This window comes from Notechis scutatus, chromosome 2, assembly GCF_049901735.1.
Source record: "Notechis scutatus isolate UNSWTSFEM ecotype Mainland chromosome 2, rNotScu1.2, whole genome shotgun sequence".
NCBI lineage: Eukaryota > Metazoa > Chordata > Lepidosauria > Squamata > Elapidae > Notechis > Notechis scutatus.
In genome coordinates, this window is record NC_142010.1 from 22,924,090 (window position 1) to 22,939,566 (window position 15,477).

Sequence of the window (15,477 nt, forward strand, 5' to 3'; positions counted from 1 at the left end):
AATAATACAGAACATTGATTGGCAGACACTGCCCCCCCACCCCACAACCCAGACGAACATCGTAAAGAGGCACCGAGTCTTCAAAAAGTATATTCAGAAGAGGTATTTCCTGCCTCTGTGGCACAAATGTGGCAACAGCCACTTGGACAACATTCTTGGATTACCTGGGATGCACTGGGGATTGCATCTGTCTTCACTAACCAAGCAGCAATGCTTGGGATATGAACCGATTTTTCTCCCTCTCTCTTTCTCTCCCCCCTCTCTCTCCCAACACTTTCATACTGCATTGGGAGATTTTTTTAAAAAAAAAAATCTTCCAAAAGAGAAAGGATATTTCTCTAGCTCCCCCTCCCTGTGGACTTGGAATAGTCCTCCAGCTGTCATGTACTTTTTCACTCTGGCCAGCTAAGATGTGGCAATAATGGTAATAAACGGGACCAAGGGCTAGTAAATGACAGCAAGCCACTAGGTTTTAGAGGAAAGAGGGGCACAGCGCTAGAGGCAAGCAAAGGCCTTTTGTGTTTTTTTCAACAGGTAACCGGGGAGAGAAAAAGCGGAGGGGAAAACGTCTGAACCCAGTTCTTGAAAAAGGAAAGAACAAAGAATTAAGGGATCACATTCTGACAGCCCTTGGGCAATGCATATGTATGAGTCAATAGATATTTATATTTAATAAGTATATAAAATAGGATCAAAATGAAACCAAGTAGATTTACAGATTTCAAAATAAAAGGAACCAGAAATATCACAGTACAGGAACAGCCCAAGTGCCACCATATCCCAGATGTGCACTCTGCCATGTTTACAAAAGTACTGTAGAAAAAGTGTCCCAGAGGAAGGCCAGCGATGGTCTATAATAATATTCTTCTCAACGGGGCCTTAAAAGATCTCCTCCGGTATTTCTAAACGCGGGTTTTGTAATCCAATTGTCGCTCAGCTCTGCAGAATTTCCCCCAATTGCCAGCCAGGAGCTGAGGAGTACAGGCGTGTGTGTGTGTGCGCCTCCTCACCCAGTCCGAGAGATTCAGTGCCGATTTCATCCTCCTCACTGGGGTGGCCTTGGAGCTCCCACCTCGACCGAACGCCTCAAGGGATGCTGAGGGATTGAGGCAACGGCTGAATTCTGATCACAGGAGACAGGTTAACTTTAAGGATCTGTTGCGCTCTCCTCCTCAGTTCGTCATCGGAAGAGCTGTCCACTTTGATGGCCTGGGATTTCAGCAGGTTGAATGCTTTCGAAGCCAGTTCTGGTTTATTAGGTGGTGGGAAAGAACTGGGCGTCTTTCTACGCGGTAACTCTCTCCCTTCATCCGCACTTCTTCTTTTCTCCCCAATTGCCTGCTGATGGCTGCCACCACTTTTCCATTCAGTTTTGGCCACCGATGGTTCCTTCATTCTGGAGGCCCCCGTGCTACAGCTCTGGGAGTTGCTCCCAGAAATCCGGCCGTTCAGGATTCCAGATGCTTTACAAGCGCAACTTTCCTGAAGGACCCCACCCTTTGGTCCTTTGATAAGGCTCATCGTGAGAGCAGCAGAGTCTGGCACTTTTCTTATTAAATGCCTGTAACCTTTGGGGTCCAACTGATTAGGTGGTACCTTAGTGGCCTTCACAGCTGAAGACTGCATAGATGCAGTGGATGCTGTGAGCCGCTTAAGATCCGAAGGAGATCTCTCCAGGTGCCCTTGTTTGCATTTTGATTCCAGACAGGAGGCAGTGGCTTTCAGTGGAACTAAGGCTTCTACCACCACTGACAGCCTCATGGCCGGATAGACGCCAGGATACATATTAGCCGGGAAGCTCATTGCTGAGGCTTTGGATGTGCCCGAACGTGTCCGTTTCAATGAGTTCAATAGGAGGTTTGTGGAGTTACCACTCTTTGACATTGGCTCAGCGGATGCTTTAGAGGAGCTCACTGTAATACCTGCCAAGGGGGCAGATACTTTTTCTACGGTTACTACGTTCCTTGCTGGAGCCTTGGCAGACTCTGAAATAGGAACAGCTGTTTCCGAAACGTCTGGAATGTTGCCTTTTGTTTGGCCAGGTGCATTGGCAGTGCAGGAGCTGTATCCATACACGTCTTTGCTCCTTAGGACTGTGGGATGGTAGCCTTCTTCTTTAAGGCCTTGGAGAAAAGCTACTAGCTGGGTCTCCGTGTCGGACAGGTCCTTGGACATGGGGTTAAACACCCGGAGAGCTTCTTCCAAGGCTTTCTGTCCTGCAGAGGAGATCCTTGACCAGGAATGGACAGCTTTCTCTTCCACATTGTCCGCTTCAACATTCATGGCATTAGGCTGGCAGGAGCTTCTAGTAGATCCAAACCACTGGGAAATCAACACACCGGTCACCTTAAAGGAAAAAGAAGAAAAGGCAATTAATTCATTAAAAAAAACAACTCAAGAAACACTTACTTCGAAGATTTTAGGGGAGGAGAACTGTAAAGCTTTTAAAGAGACTCTTTCATTGGAACCAAACTTCACATATACTACTAGACCAGAGGTCTCCAAATTTGGCAACTTTAAGACTTGTAGACTTGAAGTCCACAAGTCTTAAAGTTGCCAAGTTTGGGGACCCCTGTATTAGAGTTTTTCCCCTTTCCGTTGGTTTTTTAAAATTAATTTCTGGTTTCAATTAGAAGTTATGGTGTTTACCTATACAACCTGAGACAACGCTACCTAATTTTATGCCTGCTTCCACAGGATTTGTCTTTTAAGTATTAAATGCAATATATTCAGATGGTTGTTATGAAAAGGCGAGTCCTTTCTCTCTTCTTCCACGGCAGCTATGGAATTTTCTCCCCTATCCTTTTGCCTGTCAAAATTTGCAGGCTTTCGCATTACTATATAAATATGGGTGGGATATAAAAAATATTTATATACCACCCATATTTATATAGTAATGTAGGGTATTTATTTAATGTAATTTCAAACGAAGATGCTCCACTGCATAAAGGGTTTATTAAATAACATTGGCAAAAAAGATATAGTTAGGAGTGGGTCTCCTTCCAATAATCGTAATTAAGAATAATTACAATATGTTGGAGTTGGACAACATGACCGACTGAGGTAAATCTAAGATCAAATGAAAACTCCTGAATGATTATTTATAACCAAGATAATGGAGAAAGCAAACAGATCCATGTTTCATTCTAGCTTGTGCTTATTAGCTAACTACTTAGTTGCTTGCTCCAAAGGTTCTTTTTTTTCAAGAGGCAACTGGACTTTCTGGTTTTTTCTTTGAAGACCAGAAAGTCCAGTTACCTCTTGAAAAATGCACCTTTGGGACAACCAGGACCAGGATGACTGAGAATCTCCAAAGATACTTGGTTGCTTGAAAGTACAAATGAGCAAAATCTCTTACCGCTGGCATACACATATAATTCTCGTAATATTTTTAAATAACAAACGATGAAAAACAATTATTTCTTTACTGAGGGGCTTTTGTGATGAGTAGTTTTCTCCCCACCCCCACTCCAATTCATTTCTAATTCTTGGGAGACTGCCTGGACACAAACCTCCAGGTTTTTTCCCCCCAAGGTTTTTCAGAATTGCCTCCTTCCCAGGGCTGAGGGAAAGTGACCGGCCTAAAGACACCCAGCTGTTTTTGGGCCTAAAGTGGGGGAGTGTCCTGATTTCTAGCCTGATGCCTTCAACACTACAGCAAACTGGTTCTTGTCTTTCTCTTAAAGCTTTATAAATAAATGGTGTAAATGTTTAGTCCACTTTTAAATTCTCTCATTTTAAAAAGGTTAACTTTCTAATCCTAACACCAGATTTCATCATGGAGATGTAAGCACGAATGTTTCAACCATTGGCATGCTCCAATTGCAATCCTAATTTTTCCATTATTCTCTTAATAATTGAAATGTGATCAGATGAAATCATCTGTCAGTTCTTGTCCTAATACTGTACTGAAAGCTCAATTCTTCAACGGTGATCTTTCATTTTGTAATTCTCCCAAACAGTACTGTAGTTTTTCTGGAAACCTTTAAATAATGGCGCTCAGAATTAACTAAAACACTTTCCGATAAATTCATGTTATCCCTCAGTGTTCGCTCTGTTGCTCTATGTTTATACAACCTTCTGGGGACGTTGTTTTTCTGATGTCCTTGTATTTTGAAGGACACTTGACCCATAAAGCTAAACATTCTGCATTTTCAACAAGGTAGACAGAAACAAAAATTACAGTAAACACCCTTAAGAAACCTAACTTGTTGAAAGACCATTTACACAGGCTGTACAGTAACTCCAAACTCAGCCCATTAGCACAAACAATTCCCTTTCCAAGCCTAGAGGCATTTCCAAAACATGTTACTACAGCAGAAGTTTACAGTGGTTTCACGGGAACATTACAGTAACCTGGATACCAGACATTTTTACATTGTAACATCCATATGCCAAGATTATATTTGCCATTTTGGATAGGAATTTTGGAAACTGATCTCCAAACTTATATGGAGAGCACCAGATAAGCGAAGCTGATATATGCTAATCAATTTCAGATGTGTTCCCCTCCCCCAAATTCTCCTCATCTTGTACCTGAAATTTCAAGGACTAAACTGCATGCCTTTCAGCATGCAAAATATGTGCTCCACCAGAGAGCTACAATTTGCTTTGCTGCAGACATTAGCAAAATAAACTAATCCTTTCCTCAGCAACATTCCAATATTTCATGGCTCTACTTTTACAGTTTTAAAGGCCTGGAAGATAAGCTACCCTGTCTTAAAATAGCAGGGTATGTACCTATATACCTTTCTTTGCAGTACAGGTAGCCATCAACTTACAACAGTTCATTTAGTGACCATTCAAAAGTTACAACGGCATTGAAAAAAAGTGAGTCATGACTGTTTTTCACACTTCTCCCATGGCCACGTGATTTACATTCTTGACAACTGGCTCATATTTATGATGGTTGCCATGTCGCAAAGGATGGTTGTCATGTGATCTCCTTTTGCAACCTTCTCGCAAGCAAATTTAATGGGGAAGCCAGATTCACCTAATAACCGGGTTACTAATTTAAGAACTGCAGGGACTCACTTGACAAAAGTGGTGAGAAGATGCGTAGATAGCCCAAAACTCGCCTAACAAATGTTTTGTTCAACAACGTAAGTGTTGGGCCCAATTGTGGTCACTGAGGACTACCTGTACATTTTCCAGTAACAAAAACTAACCCTCAGACGTAGAACACAAATCCCTCACTCCATGACACTGGCCGACACAATGCTACTGCTCAACCTATTAGCTCGTAGCTCACTAAAAGAGTCAACGGGGGAAACCAGGATGAATTTGCTAATCGATTTTAATAGAACAACAAGAGTTGGAAGGGACCTCGGAGGTCTTCTAATCCAATCTCCTGCTCAAAATTGAGACCCTGGCTTGGTGAGTAAGTCCATAACAATATCTTCCTCGAAAATGAGAGTTGGTGCCATATTTTGCCGAAAATAAGACCGGGACTTATATTAATTTTTTTCTCCAAAAGATAAATTAAGGCTTATTTTCTGGGGAAATATGGTTCCAATTGTGTCCGTCTGGCGGATGATCATAAGTGGGGCTTATTTTGCGGGTAGGACTTATATGACGAGCATCCTGAAAAATCATGCTAGGGCTTATTTTCCATTTGGGTCTTATTTTGGGGGAAGCACGTTACTTAACTGGGGACCCTGAGAAAAAGAATAAAACCATTCTGTGATCATGGTTTAAGGAAAAAAAGAGCAGAAATAAAAGAGCAGAAGCCTGCACTTATTATGACCTACATGGCTTGCGGCTTTTTTTGCATTCTTGTCCCAAAACAATTGAGAGCAATTTAAAGAGTGTGTAGCAGTGCTTGAAGAAAAGGATAAGGATTAGAGGAGTGCGAAGCCGTACTTCAGCTCATACAAGAGGACCAACAAAGCAGCCAAGACAGGAGACAGTGTTCTATACCAGCGGTCGCCAACCGGTGGGCCGTGAGAAAATTTTGGTGGGCCGCAGAGAAATATCACCCCCAGAGCAACCCCCCAAAGCAATTAATCCAGGCTGCACAGAAACACAAGGCTGCGCCGCCCACATGGCCCGTGGGAATCCACTCACTCCTTACCCGGCAAACTTGCCTGCTAAATTGCTATTTTTCCTTTTTCTGACCATCATCTGTTCTGCTGTGCTGGGAGATTTAGATTAGCTAGGAAGCAGGAAATGGTTGGATTTCTTGCTTTCTAGCTAGTCTTTAGATCTTCAGCTCTGCTTTTAAGCACAGCCGAACCTTCCTTAGGACTGATGGTTCTTTTATTCAGTGCAGACTCAGATAGCCAATGGCAGAAACACAGATCTCTAAGTGAATCTGTGATTCTGTGAGCAACTCAATCTGTCTGCCTGTTTTGCCTGATTTTGAGTAAAAGTTGCTTTTTTAAAATAAAAAATTCAATATTTATATAAATATTTATAATGTTTACATACAAGCCATGTCCACAGTCACATGACCACCAAGCCACACCCACAAGCTAGGCCATGCCCACAGAACCGGTTAGCGGTCCCTGGGATTTAAAATTACGAGTTTGGTGGTCCCTGAGGTCCAAAAGGTTGGCGACCCCTGTTCTATACAGATTATTGTTGGTTGTTTGCTAAAAGCCCAATGAATGAGAAGCAGAATACATTCTATGGTGCTGGAGCCATCTTACTGCCCCCTCATGGAAGCATACTGGCTGTAGAGAATGGGCAAAGGCCATCAGGCACTTTCCTCTCCTGAATTAACTCAAAGAGTCAAAGAGTCCTTAGCACCATGATGGCGAACCTATGGCACGCATGCCAGAAGTGGCAAGCAGAGGTATCTCTGCAGGCACACAAGCCGTTGCTCTAGCTCAGTTCCACTACGCATGTGCGTGCGCCTCCTGCCAAACAGCTGATTTTGGGGTATCTGCTGCACATGCGTGGGGGTGGGCCGTATGCTGGAGACGCATACGCATGCGCAGAGGGGTGGGAGGAGCACGGGAGGTGTTGCACACATGCGCAGGGGTCGCACGGAGGGGGGGTTGTGTGTGCATTGCATTATGGGTGCGGGCACTCATGCAGATGCACGTGCGTACTTTCGGCACGCGACAACAAAAAAGGTTAGCCATCACTGCCTTAGCACCTGAGTACGCCCAAGTAGGAGTGTCCGTAATGGCTGCAAATGGCATAGATAGGCACAAACCTTCACCAACTCGTATCTGCAACAGAAGGAATGGAGACAAGCATCGGATAGAAATGGATTCGTGGCCAGTTTGAAGTCCAAGAAAAAAGAAGGCAAGAAAGATACTTTCCTGGGCATGCCCAGCACAGCAGTTCCACCCTTGGAGCAGTTAACACTTTTGTGGCCAAGTCTGAAAAAGGGGAATTAAGGGAAAAGCACCTGAGCGAAGATCAAAGAGAAAATACACGGAAGAAGGAAACTGGGCTTGCCAAAAGACATAACCACACAGCCACACATGACCTCGGTGTGTTAGAGGAGAAACTGAAAGCTAAATAATGCTCGGGTGGGAGAAACTATGGATGGAGCAAAGTCTTTTCTGGAACTAGAATACATTTAGGAGAAAATCTTCTAGGGAGCGAGAAGGCAGGGGCTCTAGGACAGTGTTTCTCAACCTCAGCAATTTTAAGACCTGTGGATTTTAACTCTCCGAACTTCCCAGCCAGCATGAAGTCCACATGGACTTACAGTTGCTGAGATTGAGAAACGCTGCTCTAGAGGAATGGAGCGGGTTACCTGGAAGAATCAAACCAACATTTGGGGGCCAGAAGTGAAACCACATGCCACATTTTGCTTCCATAGCACTTTTTGGGACGGGTATTTGAGACACCGCAATTTTTCAATGTTGAATGCCTTATCTCCCTCCAGTGGTGGGATTCAAATTTTTTTACTACCAGTTCTATGGGCATGGCTTGGTGGGCGTGGCATGGCCTAGCGGGCATGGCAAGGGAAGGATACTGCAAAATCCCATTCCCTCCCCACCCCACTAACCTGCTTTCCAGCTCCGTTCTCCTGTGCGGGGCAACCAAAGAAGACCCAGCCGATCAGCTGGGACTCGGGAGGCAGAGAATAGATGGGGATGGAGCCAGTCAGAGGTAGCGTTTGCCGGTTCTCCGAACTACTCAAAATTTCCGCTTACTGGTTCTCCAGAACTGGTCAGAACCTGCTGAATATCACCTCTGCTTATCTCACCCCACTGGGTAAAGGAGAATAGACTTTGAAGAAGATAATTCAATAGGCATTAGGCAAACACCAGCAGAGCTTTGACAGGGAAGATGAATGCGGAAGAAACTTAAGACTGCCCCACCTTTGTTCATTTGGGTTAAAAGGAAGGGGGTGGGGAAACCGGTCAGGCTTTAAAAAAATCAGGTTTAAACACTGCAACACTAGAGTTATAGTGGTCCTTGTGCAGCTTAATTCTGACCTTGACTGTCCATTTGGCTACTCAACCTAAAAGAAAGCTTTCTTTTTTCCTCTTTGATTTTTAATACAATTCATTCTTAGAGACTGATGCTTTTGTTTTCATTTCCTCAAAAGAAAGTGGGATTGCTGCTTAGTCACAGGCCACAAGCTGATAGCAATAGCACTTAGACTTATATACCACGGTTTACAGAGTCAGCATATTGTCCCCAACAATTTGGGTCCTCGTGCTACAGAGTTGGCTTTCCTTTTATGAAGAAGCAAATATCATCTTCATTAACATGCATATTTTAGAGTAAATTGCTCAAACTATGAGAGTCCAGTCTGTTGCACAAACTGGTATTAATGGGAAGGAGCTAGTCAATATATTTCCTTCCTCCACGGAGAACCTGCACCCAAGAAGAGAGGTGGAGCAAAAGAGAACAATTGGTACAACAGAGGCCCTTCCAGCCTGTTTTGTATCTTTTTCCCCTCAACAGAGAGTTAGAGAGGAGCGGAGGAAAGGAGATAAGATGTGGATGATGTGGGTCTAAAAAGGAACTATTAAAAGAACTACTGTATTACAAACAACACCAATGAGGAAGAAATAATTGTGACAAAGAAAGAAGCTAAAATGGCTGCACAGAAAAGCAGGGAGATTCTCCGCAGAGAGGAAGATGTTAGAAATACAGATTAACTCAGTTTCTCAAAAGATGCTGGGAGCAATAAAAAGTGTTTAATCAAATTAATAAGCAAACAATGAGCCTACTAGCTGCTCAACAAAAGTGACATTTTCATAAACAATGAACATAATGGTAGAATTACTTAATTACTATTTCGGACCCAACTTGTGGGCAAAGATAGTACATATTCTTCCACAAAACTGAGGTGGAGGGAGAAGCACCATTGAAGTTTGAGACTGATAGCATCCTTCAGTACTGAAAAAACAGAACGATGTTCTTGCCAAAATGTTCGAGATATCCTAAATAATGGATTAAGTGCCAGAAGACTGGAAGAAGCAAAATTTGCCCTATCTTCAAAGAGGGAACAGAAGAATGAAAGAAACTACAGGTCAGAAAACTGCTGAGTTTTAGTTTGAAATGCTTCATTTCTTCCTTATTAGAATTACACTAGACAACCCATGACTTCTTGGGCTGTCATTTCAGAGACATTTGCTTACTAGATTCCTCACCTTCAAGAATGGCAAAGCTTCTAACGTACTTGAAAAGTTCTTTAAAAATTCAGGGAGATATTCAGAGATATTGCCTTGGAAGTAGTAGCGCATGTTGAACTGTATTGCACAGTCCAGCATCAGCAGTTGACCACAGGAACTATTTCATGACATTTTGTGTTACGTCATAAAAGGCTTAATAATTTTTATGTTGTATTTTATAAAATTCTCCAAATTTCAATTCCACGGGAGTCATAAATTCTGGATTCCGGATACATTCAGGACGTTAGTCTGTTTGAGATACCATGGTCTCCCAGCAGTTGGTCTTCAGAGGCAATCACACTATTTGTTGTTCTTTCACAGCTAACAGAACTGTCCCCATTTAAAAATATACCAAATGTTCCATCTAAGTATTTTCTGCAATACCTGGCAGATGTTTGTTACCATATCAAATGCATTCTTGTAATCTGTAGTCTTGTTATTCTTTCAGAAAAATTATGTCTCTGTCAACACTCAGGAAAAGGTATGGAAGAGGAAACGGAAGCAGAAAGGCTTGAAGGAGGTCATGAAATCTCATTGAGTAGTTTCTTACAAAAAGGCTTCGTAAATGGAAATAATTTTGCTTACCTTATAAGGGATTTCACAGGTTGTATCAATTAGTGTCCCATTTTGCATGTTGGATTAATCAGCTGGTATTCTTTACAGGTTTTTGGATGACAAGCTTTATAATAAGCCAATAAGCCAAGCATCGTAGCTACCTATTCTGACCACTGTGGTTCCACAACAGTTGGATGGCAACAGGTTCTCTACCTCTAAATCAGCAAGATGGCCTGGTGAGCAGCACATGCATTTAAGGATCTGCACGTGGGTTCCAAACAATAGGAAGAATGACTTCTGGGAAACTACAGAAACAATGCCTTTATGTGTGTAACAGAGGATTCTGGGAATACATTCAGCTTTAGGGAACACAATTTCTCTTCTCTTTGTTAGACCTCTTAAGTCTTGACACTGATCTACGTAAACCCAAAATATAATACATCCAGTACTACTCAGTCACGGCCATTTTAGAGGTCGAATAACAGTCTTAAGTTTTTCAGATAAATCTGTGCCTTATGTCTTCACAATGAAGAACCTCGCTCAAATTAAGAGGGTTTTTTTTTTTTTTGAAACTAACAAATATTTTCTTTTTGGCTATATGAGTCCAACAGCTAGTTAGAAGATTATATTTAACAAGGAAGTAGGAGTGCTTTCAAAATGATTCAACAAGTATATATTTAAACTAAGTCAGACATAGCAATCGCTTCCCGACAAATATATGATTATATTAAATGCAGAAATGAAATTACATTTCTTTATTTTGGTCACTTTTTCGATCGTTATTCCAGGTTATGTTTAGAAAACTGAAACATATGAAATATCACACCCATTCACAGTTAAATATTTTCATACTTTATGGTTAACTTATTCTGAGAAGCAAGAAATGCTTAATTTTAACTAGTTAAAAAAAACCCGAAAACTCCGATTTAGAACTAGGTTTTAGTGCCAGGCCTCAGTTATAGTGCATGAAACAATAATAAAGTTGATGCTATGTTAAATAAACGCAAAATTTCACCTTCCAAAACTATGCAACTTCCAAATAGTAAAGCATCTTGAACTCTATAGTCCAGTCCAGCACCAGCTGTTGACGACAGGAAATGTTTTATGACATTTTGTATTATGTCATAAAACATTTAACAAACAAATAATTGGTCACTGGTCAGCACAGACAAAGAGAAATTCTGGATACATATTTTTTTTTATTTTAAAAAATATGTCAACTGAAACAACTAGGACACAAAACAAGTGAATACATGTAGGCCCAGCAACTCAATTCAATTAGCCATTAAGGCTGAAGAAAGGCTATGGAACAAAGGCACAAGGATTCACATCTACAGTTGGATAAGAGTGAATGGAAGATGGATAAGGCCACAATTTGCCACCAGCCTATGTTAAAAAAACATTAAGACATACCAGATTAAAAATAATAATATAAATTATCAGTCTATACTAAAAGCCTAGGAGTTCATGAATAACAATCAAAACAGATAGCTGGTTCATTTATTAAACTATTACCGGTAGGTGATTTGTTTAGCTTGGGCACACCATGTTGTGCAAACCTAGTAAAATATAATATCCAGCCAAAATATGATTAGCCCAAACATGATTGATTGTAATGATTAAATATTCAGCCAGGTTCCATTCCCACAGGCTCTACTTTTTATTCAATCTCATGGCAATTGAGATCAGATTTGGGTTTAACAAACCTAGCCTAGTTCATTTTCTCCATTCCTCATGTAATATCATGTTACGAACACAGAAAACATACCAGAGTGACAGCATTGCAGCATGACACAATCCTGTCATGTAATTAGGATGATCAGACACTAAGGGAGAAGAAAAATAATGACACAACACCGTTGCACTCTCAAAGCAAAAGTGCCTCTTCCAAATACAGTGTTAGTCACTCAAAGCCAGCTGGTCCATTAATAGGCATTTGATTTTTGCACATCACATTGTAATTTTTCTATGAAATAAAAAGATGAATTAAGCAAGTCTCTTGCAGGCTCTGGACACATTTGTAAAACAGAAAATGTTTCAAATAACTGCTTCAAGGATGCACAAAGCACATTATATTAAAAGGTTTTAGGAACCAACAATCTCATCCCCCAAATAAGTAACTCTATCATACACTAAATGACCTCTCAACACCACTCATTTAGGATTAAATGCTGGAAATAACTGTTAATCAAAAGCAACGCGCTCAGTTGCCACAAATGTGAACACTTATCAGGGAATACACTTTTCTTTACACAAGCAGAGTAACTTTCAAATAAACATGCATAAAATGGCTGCAATGCAGGACAACTTTAAAGTATTTTCACACAACACATTCATTACAGTTTATGCCCTGTTTGTGTACAGGTCTTAAGTTCTAGCCAGCTCCTCCTTACAACCAAAATGGCTCACTTATTAGTTTATTTTAGGCTTTGAGTAGTTGTTGTGCCAGAACTTGGGTAACAAGAAAAACAAAACTAAAAGAGCTCATTGTTTTAGCTTCACCTCTTTTAGTGGTGGGTAGATGTTTTTACAAAGACTTCAAGTGGGGAGGAGAGAGAGAGACTGTAAAAAATCAAGACAAATTATTAACCATAGTGAATATGTGATGTAAATGATCTTTTATTTTAAAAAATGGTGGCCAATAGTCACAACCCCAAGAGAAATTAAAGCTATCAAAATTTTAATGTAAAAAAATGGTTTTGGGTCTTTGCATTAATCAGTGAAAGATGTCAGGTGGTTTTGAAAGAGTGAATGATATATTAACCAAAATGAATTAAGACTTACACCACAACAATAAAAGGATAATTTGCCTTTTGCCAAAAACTTGCTTGATAAAATAAATTTAAGAGTTACTTTGGATGTTTTCTCAAAAGACGTATACCACAAATTAACTTCATACATGTTGAACGAAAAATAAATACTTCCAATCAAAGATCCATTTTCTTTTAATTCATTCCTAGAGTTTTGCAAGACATGGATCTCTGTTGGGATACTGAAATATATATAACCGCAACCTTCTGTTTTGCCTACAAATGACTGAAGAAGTCCAACAAATGTTGTGATCACTGTTCCCGATTACAGCCCCCTTTTTCTGTATTGGCCTTCGAAATCGCATCCGCTCTCTGTCATTCAAAGCAGCAAAAATCTTACATGTGAGATGTTATTATTCACGTGTATTCTTTGTGGCCATGAAACTTGTGTGGAAGCAAGAGAGGAAAGACTCCTATCAATTCAATGCAAGATGTGCACCCAAGATGGTGCAAAGCCATAGTCAAAACCCTTCTGCAAAACCCAAGGACAACCCACTTTTTTCTCCAGAAGCCTTTTTGACCCAAAAGGATGGCTCTCCCAAAAACTAATCCAGATCTTGAGGATGACAGCTCGGGGAAGGGAAGGGAAAAGGCGGGGGGAGAGGAAGGGGCTCCGTCCTGACAACTGATGGGCTCGCAAAAACCAGGCGCAGTGCTGGAGGCTTCTCCCCCCCACCCCCCATCCCCGAAAACTAAAGCCAAAGTAAGCCGGGAGAAGGAGGAGGACGATGCCAAGGCAAAAGAGGGGCGGGGTGGGGTCGAGCCAGGCGGAGGGGAAAGCGGCTTGGGGATGGGGAAAGGGGTGTGTCGTCCGGCGGGACCCAGCGGAAGCGGCGGCCGGGGGCGACCCGCAGACCGGCCGGGCGAGGACGGAGAGGCGAGGCGAGGCGAGCGCCAAGGGAGGAGCATCCCGTGGCGGGGAAGGGACGGGAGGGAGGAGAGAAGAAGGCGAGGCCGAGGAGCCCCCCCTCCCCTCCCCCGATCCGCCACGCCTCGAGTCGAGTCCCAGCTGTAGCGCCTCCCCTCGGGGATTCGCCGCGCCCGGGTAGGCGCCAGCCCGCAACCTACCGGCCACCGCGGGACCCAGCAAAAGCCGCTGCGCCGATCCACCCCTGCAACATGGCCGCCCGCCCGCGGAGCGCCGGAAATACCAGGCGACTTCCGTTTCCGGCCGCAGGAAAAGTTCCCTAACTGCCCCCCTCGGGGGACACCCTCTCCCCTCCTCCCTCCCTCCGTCCCTCCTCAGCACCTGGGCAACACCTCCACCGAAGCAGCTCCGGTCCCTCCTACACGTGACAGGCCCCGCCCTTTCCTCCCCACGTGTTGGCCCGCCCACCTTTGGAAGCCCCGCCCCCAAGCCCCTGCCTCAATGGCAGCGCTCAAGTCCTGCCCACCCCTTTGACCATCTTCTGTCCACCTTCCCTGCCCATCAATCCCTTTGGTGCCTCTCCTTGTCCCTGTCTCTTACCCTCCACTCCACTCAAAAGGTTCCTCAGCCTAACAGTTTCCCTCTTTTTCTGTTCTCAAGCAAAGACTCATTTGCCAGAATGTCTTATAGGTCTTCCTGGTATCTCCTTGCCTCTCCCACCTCATGAAGATTAGATGAAGTCTGAGGGTTTTCCAGATTGACCTAGATATGGATTCATAGGGTGGGGAATCTCCCATAAGAGCCTGTTCATGATGATGGTGATGGATGACCACGACGTGCCATCAAGTCATTGTTGACTCCTAGCAACAGTATGGGTAGATTTTAACCATGACTGTTGGCCCCTAATCTGTCCTTTCAGCCCTTCCAATGGTGTCCTCATTACCTCTGCAAGATGGTAGTCATTGTCTTTCCTTCCATCTTTCCCAGCATTAAAGCTTTAGGAGCTTGGTCTTTGCATGTGTCTAAAGTTGGACGGTTTGAGCACAAACATTGACGCCTTGATTGAGAACCTTGGGTTGATTTATTGAATGAACTGTTGATCCAAAGTTCAAAGCCGTCAATGTCTTCCTGTCCTGCATCTTCAAAGCCAACTTTTGCTTCACAACGAGCGGGGTGAGGAATAACATAACTTGCACAATTCTGATCTTTGTAAGTACAATAGATAAATCGTGCCATTTGAATATCTTTTCCAAGGACCTCTGTGGCTCCTCTACCAAATGCTACTCTGTGGCAACTATCTGATGATAGTTGTGAGCTAAAACCTCAAATATTGGTATTCATCAATTCATGTCAAAGTGTTAAGCTTATTCTTGAATTCACAGTTGATTCCATATCATCCCTATGATGACTCAATACTGGTAAGTCCTTGACTTACAACCACAATTGGAGCCATAATTTCCATTACTGAGCAAGGTAGTTGTTCAATGACTCATGCCTCAATTTATGTTCTTTTTTGCCACAGTTATTAAGCGAATCATTGCATTTGTTAAGTGAATCATGCAGACATTAGGTAAATCTGCCTTCACCCATTGATTTGGCTTGTCAGAAGCTGTCTGGGAAAGTTGCAAATGGCAATCATATGACCCCAGGGTTC

At 42.6% G+C, this 15,477-nt stretch overlaps 2 protein-coding genes across 3 annotated transcripts in view; both read right to left on the reverse strand.

The window, feature by feature from the left end:
• The window catches only part of LOC148131920 (uncharacterized), a 40,676-nt gene extending 26,493 nt beyond the window's left edge, over positions 1–14,183 (reverse strand). The window contains exon 1 of the mRNA XM_087954436.1: positions 14,024–14,183. Within this exon, the coding sequence (XP_087810562.1) occupies positions 14,024–14,076 (53 nt within the window). The 5' untranslated portion in view covers positions 14,077–14,183. The remainder of the gene's footprint in view (positions 1–14,023) is intronic.
• CCDC71 (coiled-coil domain containing 71) lies at positions 649–14,267 on the reverse strand. Of its 2 annotated transcripts, none has more exons than XM_087954435.1 (2): positions 14,205–14,267; positions 649–2,346 (listed from the first exon to the last, which is right to left on the reverse strand). In XM_087954435.1, the coding sequence occupies exon 2, from the start codon at positions 2,281–2,283 to the stop codon at positions 1,087–1,089; it is 1,197 nt and encodes a 398-aa protein (XP_087810561.1). In that variant the 5' UTR covers positions 2,284–2,346; positions 14,205–14,267; the 3' UTR covers positions 649–1,086. The 2 variants fall into 2 exon arrangements, with proteins under 2 accessions (XP_087810561.1, XP_026538419.2); XM_026682634.2 differs by lacking the exon at positions 14,205–14,267 and adding an exon at positions 10,176–10,643.
• Positions 14,268–15,477: the final 1,210 nt, after the last annotated feature.

What these genes read in the sequence shown, in the direction of transcription:
- CCDC71 (XM_026682634.2), bottom strand. Translation starts at nt 10,223, where the DNA reads ATGCAAAATGGGACACTAATTGATACAACCTGTGAAATCCCTTATAAG. An exon ending in CCTGTGAAATCCCTTATAAG is followed by an intron (nt 2,347 to 10,175) that starts GTAAGCAAAATT and finishes TTTTCCTTTAAG; the next exon opens with GTGACCGGTGTGTTGATTTC.